At 40.3% G+C, this 12,775-nt stretch overlaps 3 protein-coding genes across 5 annotated transcripts; all 3 read right to left on the reverse strand.

Moving 5' to 3' along the window:
- Positions 1–6: 6 nt before the first annotated feature.
- LOC102199687 (uncharacterized) lies at positions 7–4,893 on the reverse strand. Its single transcript, XM_005719699.1, has 8 exons — positions 4,274–4,893; positions 3,925–4,057; positions 2,688–3,843; positions 2,360–2,490; positions 2,064–2,212; positions 1,673–1,827; positions 222–307; positions 7–86 (listed from the first exon to the last, which is right to left on the reverse strand). Exons 1-8 carry the CDS (start codon positions 4,412–4,414, stop codon positions 7–9), a joined length of 2,031 nt encoding a protein of 676 aa, XP_005719756.1. The 5' UTR covers positions 4,415–4,893.
- A 1,523-nt stretch (positions 4,894–6,416) lies between these two features.
- LOC102199963 (negative regulator of reactive oxygen species-like) lies at positions 6,417–9,169 on the reverse strand. The gene is made up of 2 exons (XM_005719700.1): positions 9,034–9,169; positions 6,417–8,887 (listed from the first exon to the last, which is right to left on the reverse strand). Exons 1-2 carry the CDS (start codon positions 9,121–9,123, stop codon positions 7,010–7,012), a joined length of 1,968 nt encoding a protein of 655 aa, XP_005719757.1. The 5' UTR covers positions 9,124–9,169; the 3' UTR covers positions 6,417–7,009.
- Positions 9,170–9,494: 325 nt separating this feature from the next.
- On the reverse strand, positions 9,495–12,197 carry LOC102200227 (tumor necrosis factor ligand superfamily member 13B-like). 3 transcript variants are annotated; one of them, XM_005719703.1, is made up of 6 exons: positions 11,941–12,197; positions 11,726–11,813; positions 11,541–11,597; positions 11,364–11,464; positions 11,132–11,261; positions 9,495–10,068 (listed from the first exon to the last, which is right to left on the reverse strand). In XM_005719703.1, the coding sequence occupies exons 1-6, from the start codon at positions 12,124–12,126 to the stop codon at positions 9,953–9,955; spliced, it is 678 nt and encodes a 225-aa protein (XP_005719760.1). In that variant the 5' UTR covers positions 12,127–12,197; the 3' UTR covers positions 9,495–9,952. The 3 variants fall into 3 exon arrangements, with proteins under 3 accessions (XP_005719760.1, XP_005719759.1, XP_005719758.1); XM_005719702.1 differs by having other exon boundaries at positions 11,352–11,464; XM_005719701.1 differs by having other exon boundaries at positions 11,132–11,464.
- Between the last annotated feature and the right edge of the window lie 578 nt (positions 12,198–12,775).

Genomic DNA, 12,775 nt, shown 5'->3' on the forward strand with positions numbered 1-12,775 from the left:
CCTGAACTACTTCCTTTGAGTGTAGCATGATATGAGATACTTCTCCCAGTCAGAGTCCTGTTTCTGGGCTTTAAGCTGAACACTGTCTACAAAACAAAACGGAAAACTGTGAATATCAACACAGAGCGGTGACAACGAGGAATAAACACATCGCATTGAAGTATATTAGTGTAGTGTGGACTCTTAGAGAAAATGCATTTTTAAAATATAATGTAACTTACTTCTTTTGATGAGACTGGTCTTCTTAAGTTTGCTGTGGATGGCGTGTCCATTCTGGGCCAGTCTCAAAGACAATGAAGCACCCCTCCTGAAATGATGTGTTAAGTGTGTTCATTACTTAATGGTCCTTTTTGAATGTAGAGTAGATGATTGTATTTTGACTATTTGTGACACAAACAGATAAACAGTGCTGTGCAAAAGTCTTTCTGAAAGCCTGGACAACAAAGTGTTTCTTTGAACCCTTGCTGCTTTTTTGCTCATTTTAAGAGGAACATTTGTTAAGCCACCCAACACTGTGGCCTTTAAATGATTTGAGCATTAAGAAAAGAAAAAAGAAAAAGTAAACTACTTTCTGTATGAAAGACCAGTTTTACGTTTTATCTTTAATCCCCTATTATGAGCAGCCTGTTGCCTGTTTATGTTTTCCCATTTCTTTTGCTGAATCTATGAAAAATGCCAAAGATAACAGTTTAACAGGCATAATAATATTTTTGCATCAACAAGGTGATTCCTAAAGAGCTATGAACTTAACACTTAGCATATTTCAGCATGGAGTGCAGTGTGTCCTCAAAAGACTTTGGGCAAACTGGGCAAGAAGAGTACAAAAGAAGTAGCAGGCAAAATCTGTGGCAACAAGGTCTTATGAGGATGAAACTTCTGGTGCCGTCATGGTTTGAGGTTCCATTTCAAGCCAAGCCAACTTATATTAAAAATAAATAAATAAATAAACAAAGCTTAACAGAGGAAACGGAAAAAGGAGTTTCAGCCAGAGGTACTGGGGATCTTGTCATGACTGATGAGTACTGTTAAGATTTTGATCCACCACCATGCAATGCCATCTGCAAGGCATCCAACTGAAGATGGCCAATCAGCATGACAATAATCCCAATGTCACGGCTAATACAGTAAAAGGATACCTGGATAGAAAACCGCAGTCAGTAATGAACTGGCTGCCTCAAAGCAGATTACTGAAGCAGTGTGGGATCATCTCGACAGAACAAAAGGACAGCAAACTTCCCAAGAAGAGTGCTGAATGACCTTCAAGAAGCCCGGAGAACTATTCCTGAAGACCATTTAAAGAAGTGACAAGGAAGCTGCCTAAGAGTTCACGCTCCATTCAAAATGATAAGTGGTCATTCCAAATATTGATTTTGAAATTTGTAAGAATTGTGCAAACTCTGTTTTTGCCTTATTTCCTGCATTTCCAGGTATGTTTGCATATGTTTCAACAAACTGCTGCACTTGTTTTCCTAGCAAAATACATGAAAGGAAAGGAAAAAGAAATGGGTTGTGGCTCAAGACTTTTTCACATTACTATACAGTCACCATGCTACTTCTTAATTTAACAATTTACATTGTTTAATGGTGACGTAATAATTTTTTTACTGTTAAAATTCTGTCCACTAAAACTTTTTACGCCACAATTAATTGACTGTGTTTTATGTTTCGATACCTCATGGCTCCGAGCTTTCCCTTCTCCATGAACAGCTCGACTGTAACTTTGCCTTCCTGTGGGTACAGCCTAGCATAGAGGGTCCTGTTGTGTACAGTCGCTTTGAACCAGCCGACTGCCTCCTCAGACCAATCTCTCCCATTCACAGGCATCACCTAAGGGGTAGGAAATACACACAAAATACCATGAACTGAGATAATTCATTTCCTTTTATCACCAAGTAACAGATAACGCTGTGACTAATAGTGGACAAATGCAAATTATTAAGCCCACACTCTCACAGCACAGCTTTTTAACATTTCCATGTATGCAAACTCTGGCAGGGACAGTCTGTATGACTCTCTCTGAATATTTTTAAGTGTCCATGCAGGTGTACTGTAAATCCACTTACATTAGCCAGTGAAACCTGCACAGCCTGAAGTGGTATAGTAGCCATTTCAGGGGTCAGCTCCTTTATATTTGACAGTGACAGACAGGCAGTGTCACCATAGTCCAACCTTTTCACTTCCACCTTGATGGATGTCTCTGTCCCAGCACCATCTTACATCCAAAAGACAGAGAGCATACAAAGCAAGACTAAATATCCAGTGTGATATTCCCAAGTGGCTACCAGGAAAACAAAGTGACACTGCTACCATCTAGAGGCATACATCTGCAAAAACATTTCAACACAAGGACAGAACCCACCTCTGCTCACGCCACATATCTTTATCACCTGGCTCCTGCACCATTGTTCTCGCTCGGCGACCCAACCCATTACTACGGTTCCAATATCTGGAATGCAGTTCTGCTCAGCATTTGAACTACTGGCTTTCCAGCTGTGCCAAATGAAAATAATAATGATGATGACCAGAAACATGTGGGTTATTAAAAAAGAAAAAAAAATCTACAAAGAAAACGGTTATGAATAAAAGGCATAAATGGCTCTTTAAGTTCTGAAAATGTCATCAGTGAATCAGCGGGAAAATCTGAGAAAAAGCAGACTTAAGTTTAGCCTCAGCAATGAATGACTTACTCTGTGGCAAAGGCCTGTAGCTTCTCATGGGAGTCTGCCTGCTGGATGTAGAAGTTGCTCGGACTCACAATGTGAGACACCACAACCTCAGTCTCTTCAAATCTTCGAATTTGGAAATCGGGAATCTTTAAACTGTTGGTTGTTGCCATTTTCGCGCCATCAGAACTGTTATCACGTTCAGGCTCTGCGCACTTGGGACTTTTGGGTTTCCAGTGGATATTCACACCCACGATCTCTGGCTGAGTAGTTATATTTTGGCAGTCTTCACTTCCCAAGGGACCAGGATCAGAGACCCTCTCCACTACCTCTGCGAAGATGTCTCCAATATCCCAGAGTTCAGTTTGTGTTGCAATCACGCAACTATAGATGAGAGAGCCACTTGACTCGGCTTTTTTCACTCTGAAGACTGGGGCTCGGGTTTCAAACTTTGCATTCAAAGTTTTTGGAGCAAGAACTTCTACCAGATCGGTGACAACGTGACTGAACTGGTCTTTTTGTGGTGTAATGGTAGGTGACACAGGCTGCTGTAAATCTGAACTGTATGCACGTTTAGCCCACTCCATGGCCGTGACCTCCAGTGAACCCATGTTTTTAACTTTTGCTCTGAGGAAGTGCAGCAGCTGGGAGGATGTTTGTTTTTGGTGTTGCACCTTGACATCATCTTCACATCCCCAGTGTAATAGTGGTGTGGTGTTCATGGGTTTTGGGTTACTGAGCTCGGGGAAAACAGCTTTTAAGGGAGGTAAAAGTATTTGAGGCCTCTCCGCACTTCTGTCACGGCTCTCATCAGTGACAGGTGGAAAAATCCCAGCATCCACTTGGCTCTTCTCCTCAAAATCAACCTGCTTTTCTTCAACCTTAAAATCACAACTTGAAGTCAAAACAGTGCTGGTGAGGCTTGAAGAACGCCTGCATATCATGTTGTCCTGATAGCCTGCCGCAGGCTTCGAGGTGAGGAAGCGTTGTAGCTGCTGAAGAGACACCGTGGCTCCCAGTACCTGGATTGCTTTTGCTATTGAGCTCGCCATCAGCGAGTTCTTTAACATGGGCCCAAACTTAAAAACATCTGTAATCTGAATCTCTTTGATGCCAAGCTGCTGTATCTGATTTCCGCTGACTCCATTTTTAACCTTAGGAAGAAGACAAACCTGCGGGTCTGACAGGGAAAGCAGGCAGCAGAGGTTTATTAATACAGTTACTTATCCATCTGTAGCTATACGATTAATTTATAACTTACCAGCTGTGAGGTCCTTTAATGAAGCTGAAAGCTTTGCGACTGTTTGACATTTCACATCTAAAGCTTTTGAGAGATCGCTGAACAAGCTCCTGGGACAAGATGAATTCAGGTAACCTTGGACATCTTTATAGGCCTGGTTGTAAAAAAGGGGGAAATTTGTGTGGTTTATTTAAAAAAAAATACACATACATTGTGTTTATTAGTTCAGAGGAAACCAATTTTGGCAGTCAGCTGATATTTCACGTTTTTGTAATGACGAACACACTGTACCTTTTTCCATTGGTCTTAGCAATATCAGCTAATGTAAGTAAATGCATTAATTAGTCGCTCGCTTGCCAGCTAGCTTTACCTTGATGGTGAAGTTGCGAAGGTCTTGTTCAAGTTTATTCCGGGCATTTTCCAGCAAGAACAGCTGGTAAGTTAACTGCACTTTCTGGGAGATCATGGAGGGCGCCGACCGGAGGGTGACAGCCAGCTGGTGAGGAGCCATGGCGTGCGTGACCCCTGCCAGTATGACTGGTGGCTAGTTAGCGGCTAGTTAGCTAGCCAATTAGCGTTATTATTCCTGACTTTGACGGTCCTTTTCTTTTCATAGATTTTCTTGGGGGTTCCGCAAATTACCATAGTGGAACGATTCCTTTTAGTCTACTTTTTGACCTCGGTTTCTTCTTTAAAAAGCCGGTTGTCATAAAAATGTATCCCACTCCTTTTTCCACCAAGGCCAGGCCGCCATCTTGAGAAGAGGCCCCGCCAGTAGAGGTGGGCGGAATGGATCGAAAAATAAACCTCAAATATGCACTATGAAGAAAGTCCAAACCTTTTTGTGTGGTTTAGAGACAGAAAAACTTGCATTCCAAGTCTCCAAAGACTCCGTTTCAAAAGACCTGAAAAGCTGAAAGTGGTGTTTTGTTGCGTTAACTGATTATTGTGGAAAGTAATCAGTGATATAGTAGTGATTAAAACGATAATTCATGGCATACTACTCTCCCCCAATTAGCTACCCGAATAACAAATAGTAACCAATCCTGGCCCTGCATTTACTTGGTATTGGATTGATACCAATATTTGTAGTATGGAACAGCATTACTGTGAATGAGGGAAATGTGAATGTTGATTTTTTTTTTTTTTTTGCTAAATGTGCCTGTCTCTAAAGTACTTTGCGTCTACATCTGTTTTTAAAATGATTAAAAAAAAGAGATTTCAGACATCTTTCATAGTGCATGTTTGATTTTGATTTTCATTTCCAATTAAATTAACAATTAAAAGAATTTAGAACTTCTTTTTTTTTTTTTATCAGACAGCATTTGACAGTCTAGAGCAAGGATGTCAAGCTCATTTGACATAGTGGGCTGCATAGAGCCCACTTTGATCCATAAGAAGTTTAACCATCCATTGAATTTCTCAGATATCTTCATATAACAAAAAAGAAGTACATTTTAAGCAGAATGTCTCAGTTTTTCTACACGATAAAGAAATGCTGCTGTATTAAATGGAAGAAATCTGTCCATATTGTAAGTACTGGATGTAACAGACTATGACTTTCTAACTGTGGACCCTCTTTAAAAAGATAGAAGTTTCAGTTGTAGATATTGCATTTAACAGTTTATCTATTATTTAGTTACTTTGGTGTGTTATGAATGGTTACGAAGGAGGTCCTTATCAGTAGGAAAAGCTGTCAACCTTATAGAAAATACAGTTAAAAGTCCCAAATTTATGCCCTTTTTCTCAATTTTTTTCCAAGTCTGTCTAGTTGGACAGAATGGAGTCTTTGGCGGTCTGATTCTGGCCCAGGGGCCATGTGTTTGGCACCCCTGGTGTAGAGGTAGAAACAGAAAGTCGTGCAACTTTGCATGCAAGCTGTTGCTAATGTCTAAATGCCAGTAACTATCAACACCAAGAAGAAGAATGAATACAATTTACTTGTTGCATTCCTATGGTTTGACACCTAATGCTATCCACACAGTGTTCTTTTCTTCAAGTGCTCTTTGCTTGAACTTGTCAAGCTGCTACTTGATCTAGAAGCTGAAACGTGTGGGTGGGGCAATACAGACATTTTACTAAAGTTAATATTGCTCAAGAGTTAGATTGATAGGCAGTTTTGCTGTACCCGTGATAATGCTGACATCACATATACTGGTTCCAGTTGCAAAACGGCACTTTGCATCAGTTTCAAGAAGAGGGATTTGCCAATAGGAAGACAGCAAGAAAGATTGCTCAATGGCATATCTTTTTTTTCTTTTGGTGTACATCCAGAGGTACTTGCTTACAATTTCAAATATCTTTTCATGCCATTGCCAGTGGATCAGTATTGTAGGATGCAAGTCAAAGTTTAATGTTGTGTTGCTTAGTTTCACAATCTTAATGGATGAACTTCTCTGATCATGACCTTACAGTTAGGATTCTATGACTTGGTGGCATTTCAACTATATTTTGTAGATACTGAAATGCGGGGAATGGTATTCTTAAATAAAGAACTGCACGATATCGTGGTTATTCAGTGCGACATGTTTATTATGTAAACCATACACCGTTGCAACATCTGACCACAGTCTCCAGGGTCAGAGCCACACATTATATATTACAGAACAGGCTGGTATAATGACATTTCTTGTATAAAGACAAAATAAGCCATTCTTATTTAAAAATATATACAAATCAATATGTTTAAACAAAAGCTCTCTTACAAGGGTCTATATGGCAATTGTGTTGAATTATTCAGGAGTCCAGTCGTGACTCTTGGAATGTTCTGCAAGGCTTCATAGACGTCATAAAAATGTAATCCATTGGCTAAAGCTTTTAGTTTCAAAACAAACATTCACGATGAAGAATGGATACGAACTCTTGTGATTCTTGATTTGACGTGCACTGTAACCAAACCACTTGGGAATCAGTAATGCCAATTTCCAGTTTAAGATTTTAGCTGCAGAGGTCACGAAAAGTTTGCAGGTATGTCCTGTAAGACTGTAATGTGCAATAACCAAAATCTTCACTTTTCCACCAAATTTATGGTATGCTTACTTTACATAGCCCATGTGCATGTCTAAAATTATCTAAAAAAAAACCTGTAAAAGACTGATTTGAGACTTCACACCATAACAGATCTCTGTGTGCAGCACAGCTTCCTGCTGAACATGATGAAAACTGCTAACAAAACAATTGCAAATAAGACAATTATCATCATTTGTCCAAAATGAACTTCCTGTGCCTTTGTGCGCAATGAACAGTACAATGAAGGGTTCATCAGATATTCTGTCACTGTAAGGTTTCTAACTCTCGTAAAGCATTCTGCCTCACTGATATCGGGCACTGTAATCTCCGTCTCATTTAAGACCATCAACCATCTGTTGTCACAGCAGTTGAAAGGATTCCCGCTTATATGCATGACGGTAAGGTTTGTGGATAAAGCACGAATCAACGAAGGGTTTAAAGTTATAAAAACATTATGTCTTATGTCAATTTCTCTCAGGGGAGAACAACTTAAACTTCTGGGAATTGTATCCAGCAGGTTGTTCGATACGTTCAGGTGGGTTAATGCCGGCATGCACGGTAGAGACAACAGACGAGAGCTGTTTAAGTTGATCTCACTGATAATTAAGGACTGAAGAGTTGTTTGCACACCTTCTAGCGCCCCCTCTTGCATGACCAGTAATGGATTTTTTGCAAGGCTGAGGGAAACCAAAGAAGTCCCCTGAAATGTGTTAGGCTGAAGCATTTTTATGCCGTTTCCTTTAAGATTGAGGTGTTTTAGAGTCCCTAAGTAGGCGAATTCAACACAAAGGTCATCAAGATTTGTTTGCTGTGTTGAGTTAATGCTTCCTAAGTGATCAGCAGAAGTGCAAGGTTGGACTGAGTTGTCTTGCAGATTTAGTCTTTCTATTTGTGTGAGTGCACTGAGAAAAGGTGGGGAAATATATACCAGCCTGTTGCTTTGCAGGTCAAGGTGCTTTAGGGAGCGGAAGAAAAGCTGGCGAAGGGGTCCTGAGTCAGAGTCATTTCTCACATCCCAGATGATGCTTTGTAGACAGTTATAGCTGAGATTCAGAGTTTCTAAAGACAGCAATAGGCTTAAAGTCTCGATTGGGAAAGACCTGAAGTGGTTGTAGCTCAGGTCAATATAAATCAGTGGCATGGGCCTCCAGTTTGAGTGTAGGTTGTTTTTTATTGCAATTTTTTCACCTACAATCTCACTATAAAGAGAATTTGTCTCTGACACCAAAGCAGCCTCTGAATAGGAACCGATCATGTTATTCTGTAAATAAAGATACCGCAAACGGTTCGTTTTCGGAACGATTGGAAAATAAAGAAGTTTGTTGTGGCTGAGATCAAGAACTTCAAGCCTGTACAGCCTGCTGTCCTCATGTGTGACAAAAAACTCTACAGAGTTTCTGCTCAGATTTAGAAATTTCACTTGACGCAATTTAAAATCACAAATGTGCGCAAGATTGTTTTTAGCCAAGTTTAACACCTCTAATTGGATCAGTGATTCGAACGTCCCTTCTTCGATCTCAGATATCAGATTGTCGTCAATAGCAATGGCCCTCAGGCTTTTACTCTCTGTGAATAATTTGTGTGAAAGTCTTGTTAAAGCATTACCGGTCATCTTGAGCTGATCGAGGGCGGATTTGTTTCTAAGGTAGTGCTCGGCTGCAAAGTCACTCAGGCCGTTCATTGATATGTCCAAATCCTTCAGCCCGCTGAGGGATTGGAGGGCTTTGCTGTTATTGCCAAGGTTGTTGTTTAGTTCGTTTCTGGACAAATTCAGCTGCTCAAGTCGAACCAGGTTTTCAAACAGCCCCTCGGAGATGAGATCCAGCTGGTTGTTGCTCAAGTCCAGCTGCTCCAAGTAAGGCAGCTCAAGCTTGTGCAGCTGTCTGATGAAGTTATTGGACAGGTCCAGTCTTCTGATCCTTATATCCAAATCCACAGGGATAGAAGAGAGATTCCGATTGTTCCAGGACTGCTCCTTGAAATTAAAGGAACACAGTGTGAGCCTCAGAGATGGGGCACTTTTAAAAAATATCAAAACCAGCAATTCTGTAGGCTTAAGAAATAAATAAATAGTGCAAATTTAAAAACATTTAGCATTTATATTGATCATGTTGAACCTACCCTCGAAGCATAATACGTCAGTCCTGTTACGCAAAGGTCATGGCTGAGTGACCAGAGTAGTAGGAAGTTGGAGAACATATGTCTGACCATTCTCCCTCTGCTGCTGCTGCTAAACTGTACCACTGCTGTTGTCAGAGCTCGTATGCACTCACACACACACACACACCAACACCCTCTTATAGCCATGCTTCATCAAAAAAAAAAGGGAGAGAGAAAACAGCTGTGGCCACCAGATAGGGAAGGTGGATACTATATTTAGACAATAAAGACATGACTCTTTCTGTCAAGCTTAGGTCACATGTAAGCAAAAACCTTATAATTTGTAAAAAAAAAATGTTTGTAGACAAACATATTGTGTTTTTAGTGCTAAGTGAAGCCACTTTTAGAGATAAATGCATTTAGAATTTGCTAGCACTTTAAATACAAGTTGAGAAATAATTTGCACCGACACATTATCCCATTTATAACAACTTTAATTAGATGATGATACATTATTTATTGTGGTGTTCAAGAACCTTCCTGGGAGATAAATTTATACATTTGTTTGTTCCTGACAAAGTCTCTGGAAACGGAAAGCGTTTTAAAATAGACAAGAGGAACAAATAAGCAGACAGCGCGTAGGTGGAACAGGAGGGAAGCCCCCAGCAAGGTATAAAGGAACACGCCTAAAATAGACTGATGAAAGGAGGTGCTGGCACATGAGTACAAACGTTTGGGAGTCAGCCCAGGACATGCACCCAAATTCTACATTTTAAAGCTAATATATATTTGAAAAAAATGTATTTGCCTGGCAGGAAAAATAGTTTTCCTGCTGCTGCCACTCTGCTTTATATCTGCACAGCCCTCACGCTGCTCAGTGTCAGTTTCCCACTTCCAGCAACAGTCAGCTGCATCCTTATCATCCTCCTACTGTCTTGTCTCAGTTCAGCTGTATGACACCAAAGAAGGTTGAGTCTTCATCTGTAGATATCAGGGCTGTGGGCCTGTCTGGGATCACCAGTTCTAGCTCGTCATCCTGAAGCAACTGCACTGTGCCTGCAACAGAGGACAAACGCTGTCAGAAAGTGTAAATGTATTTAAACGTACAGTACATGTTTGCTATACACAAAAGCCTTTTTACTATTGGTGCTACTTTTGGATTGTTTTTTCTGCTAATGGACTTGTATGTTGTCGGATATCCTGGATATTATGGCCATCTCATGGTTTTTATGAGGGGTGGCCCCCCCACTAGGAAGTTGGCTTGATGGGTTTGTTTCAGATGAGGGGCACTGCCCAGGGCAGAAAAATGGAGCCAGTGCAGAAATACCAAAAACTGCAGTTTGTCTAATGGATGCTTGAGGCTGGCACCAAAACCAGGTCAAATACTCTATAGTACAGTATAGTACTACAGTTAAAAGGCCTGTGCAGCATTAACAAGCATGTTTATAGCCTGGCACAAAAGAAAGATTTGGGAATTTATCGATAAGCTAGTGCATGGTAGCTGAATTTTCTTTTTTAAATGGAGGCTGGTGATATTTAAAACTCAGGGTGTGCCCAGCTTGACAGGTGTCCCAACACAGGAAGTTACAGTTGACTGCACTTGCGGTGTTAGGGCCTTTTGGAGCGTTTATAAACTGAATTATATGAAAAAGTATAATTTGCTGACTTGTTTGAATTACTACAGTTCCTGAGATTCATTAGCCTCTTATTTACCACCAGTAAGTAGATACCCTTTGCAGAAAGCTAAGCAAGCTCCAGTTATGGTTATGTCTGGTTCCAAAAGTGCAAAATAGCAGCTCTCAAAATGCTTCACACTATTGGCCGATACAGGCTTAAAACCTGGAATAAACTGTGTAGCTGCATAAAGGCCCCGATATAAGATGAACAGGGATTATTTTGAACTGTAAATGATTGCAAAGCTACTTTAGTATAGTGTCTAAGAATAAAAATGTGGAACTAGAAATCAGCACGAGAGATCCACTTTCAAGGAACAGTGTAACATTTTCAAAAATATGCCTATTTGACCTCGATAAGTAGAGGAAGGAACAGCGCTGTGTATTACAGAGAGCGCCTGTATCCAAAAGCAAAAAAACCTCCACAGCAGCAGTCTCTCACTGACCTGCAGTGTAGCATGTGTTGGCAGGATATCTATCGGGCATCGCTTGCAGGCAGCGCAACAGCTCGGCTTCAGCTGAGGCCCTACTTCGAACGACATGACCCATAACTATGCTTGGGCTTTCAAACAAAACCTGCAAATTAAGCAGAACATTACCTAACTGGTTGGAACAAATCATATGCATGATCAATTTAGTTCTGCTCGAGTTAGTGTGACACAATACTTGTCCAAACACCAAGTAATAACCGTCTTCTTGGACAACAATTCTGTTTTCCTTTTGTGAAATTGCATTTCCTCGCTGTGCAGAAACAATCCAAGAGATCACAGTTATATTTCCTGTGAGAAAAAGGCAAGATACGCTTCATCAAAATAATGGCAGACGGTACAGCCAACGACTTGGATTTAGTTTTACCTCTTATGTCTGGCCGTTTGTTAGTGTCAGCCCTTAACTGCAGAAATGCTGTTGGAGCTGGCAAGAGAAGGAAATAAACACTTGACTTTCATTTTTTTTATTAACTTAGCATATACTGTTTGTGCTGTCATTACCAGATTAGACTGGAACTAACAAAATATTTTCAGTTCTCAGCTCTGACCCACCTCTAGAACTGCCTGGGTCCCTTTTGACTCTCCTAGAAGATATCTTCAGAGAACTGTGAGCTTCCTGGAAGACTCTTGACTTAATGTCCTATGAGAAAAACAAAGCCTTGCGATAAAATTTATTATTGCAGCGCTATCTGAACAACTCACTAATGGTATAAATCTCAGTAGTACAATGTCCAAGATGACTCCATCCTGTATAATCAGTGACATACCTCGCTTGTTTTAAGCATCTTGGCCAATTTCCCATCGACTCCCTCAGAACATGGTTGATTTAATTGTAGAATTATGTCTCCTTGGAGTTTGCGAAAATCATTTTCTAAAACCCTGGCTCTGTGCATCAGGAAAAGACTGAGACAAAACATGAACGCTGTGAGTGATAATAACGCATTATAGAGCATTTTGAGACTAACAAGCTGTCCCCCCCCCAGTCCCCAAGTTACTCAAACGAGTGAAGTCACACATCGGTACACTCCGGAAACCTAAACGTTCAGTTTCAAAATTAGTTTTTAAAATGAGGAACTATCTTTGCCCTGCCTCTCAAGATGGAACTCATTTGGACTGCATGAAAATTACAGCCAAACTCTGAGATGTATTGTGAAACTCGCAGTTGAAGTAAAAAGCCACATTTTAATAAAGACAAAGGCCTCGCTCGCAGAGCATCATTTGTTCTTGTCAGTACTCGTGCCAGCTCAGTCCGATATGAAAGAGAAGTTGTAACCTTTTAAATTAATACCACTGGCTGCACAAACACAAGAGACGAATGGTTTAGACAGAAAATGAAACATTTTAATCCATCAATCAACTCCATTTACAAAAGTATATCCCATTTTATATACAGTATGTACAGACATGTATTAACAACTATCATTTCTCTACATGGATTCATTCATAAGGTAACTAAACAATAGCACTGTAACAAAACATATCACTGATATTCTGCAGGGATGTTGTAGTGCAAATGCGCGCAAAATATATAGTGCTGTTGCTCTGTGAACACCTTATAACTCCAGTTTTAGTGGATTTTCTTTACTTTGCATAGATACTTTT

The sequence above is a fragment of the Pundamilia nyererei genome, unplaced genomic scaffold, assembly GCF_000239375.1.
Source record: "Pundamilia nyererei isolate P.nyererei 1_Seehausen unplaced genomic scaffold, PunNye1.0 scaffold00001, whole genome shotgun sequence".
NCBI classification, from domain to species: domain Eukaryota; kingdom Metazoa; phylum Chordata; class Actinopteri; order Cichliformes; family Cichlidae; genus Pundamilia; species Pundamilia nyererei.

Coding starts and splice junctions, on each gene's coding strand:
- LOC102199687 (XM_005719699.1), bottom strand. CDS start 4,414: ATGGCTCCTCACCAGCTGGCTGTCACCCTCCGGTCGGCGCCCTCCATG. Junction 4,058..4,273: donor TTCGCAACTTCACCATCAAG/GTAAAGCTAGCT, acceptor TTTTACAACCAG/GCCTATAAAGATGTCCAAGG. Junction 2,491..2,687: donor CTACAGGCCTTTGCCACAGA/GTAAGTCATTCA, acceptor CATTTGGCACAG/CTGGAAAGCCAGTAGTTCAA.
- LOC102199963 (XM_005719700.1), bottom strand. CDS start 9,123: ATGGTCAGACATATGTTCTCCAACTTCCTACTACTCTGGTCACTCAGC. Junction 8,888..9,033: donor TGACGTATTATGCTTCGAGG/GTAGGTTCAACA, acceptor TTTAATTTCAAG/GAGCAGTCCTGGAACAATCG.
- LOC102200227 (XM_005719701.1), bottom strand. CDS start 12,126: ATGCTCTATAATGCGTTATTATCACTCACAGCGTTCATGTTTTGTCTC. Junction 11,598..11,725: donor GGACCCAGGCAGTTCTAGAG/GTGGGTCAGAGC, acceptor TTCTCTTGCCAG/CTCCAACAGCATTTCTGCAG. Junction 10,069..11,131: donor CAACACATGCTACACTGCAG/GTCAGTGAGAGA, acceptor CCTCTGTTGCAG/GCACAGTGCAGTTGCTTCAG.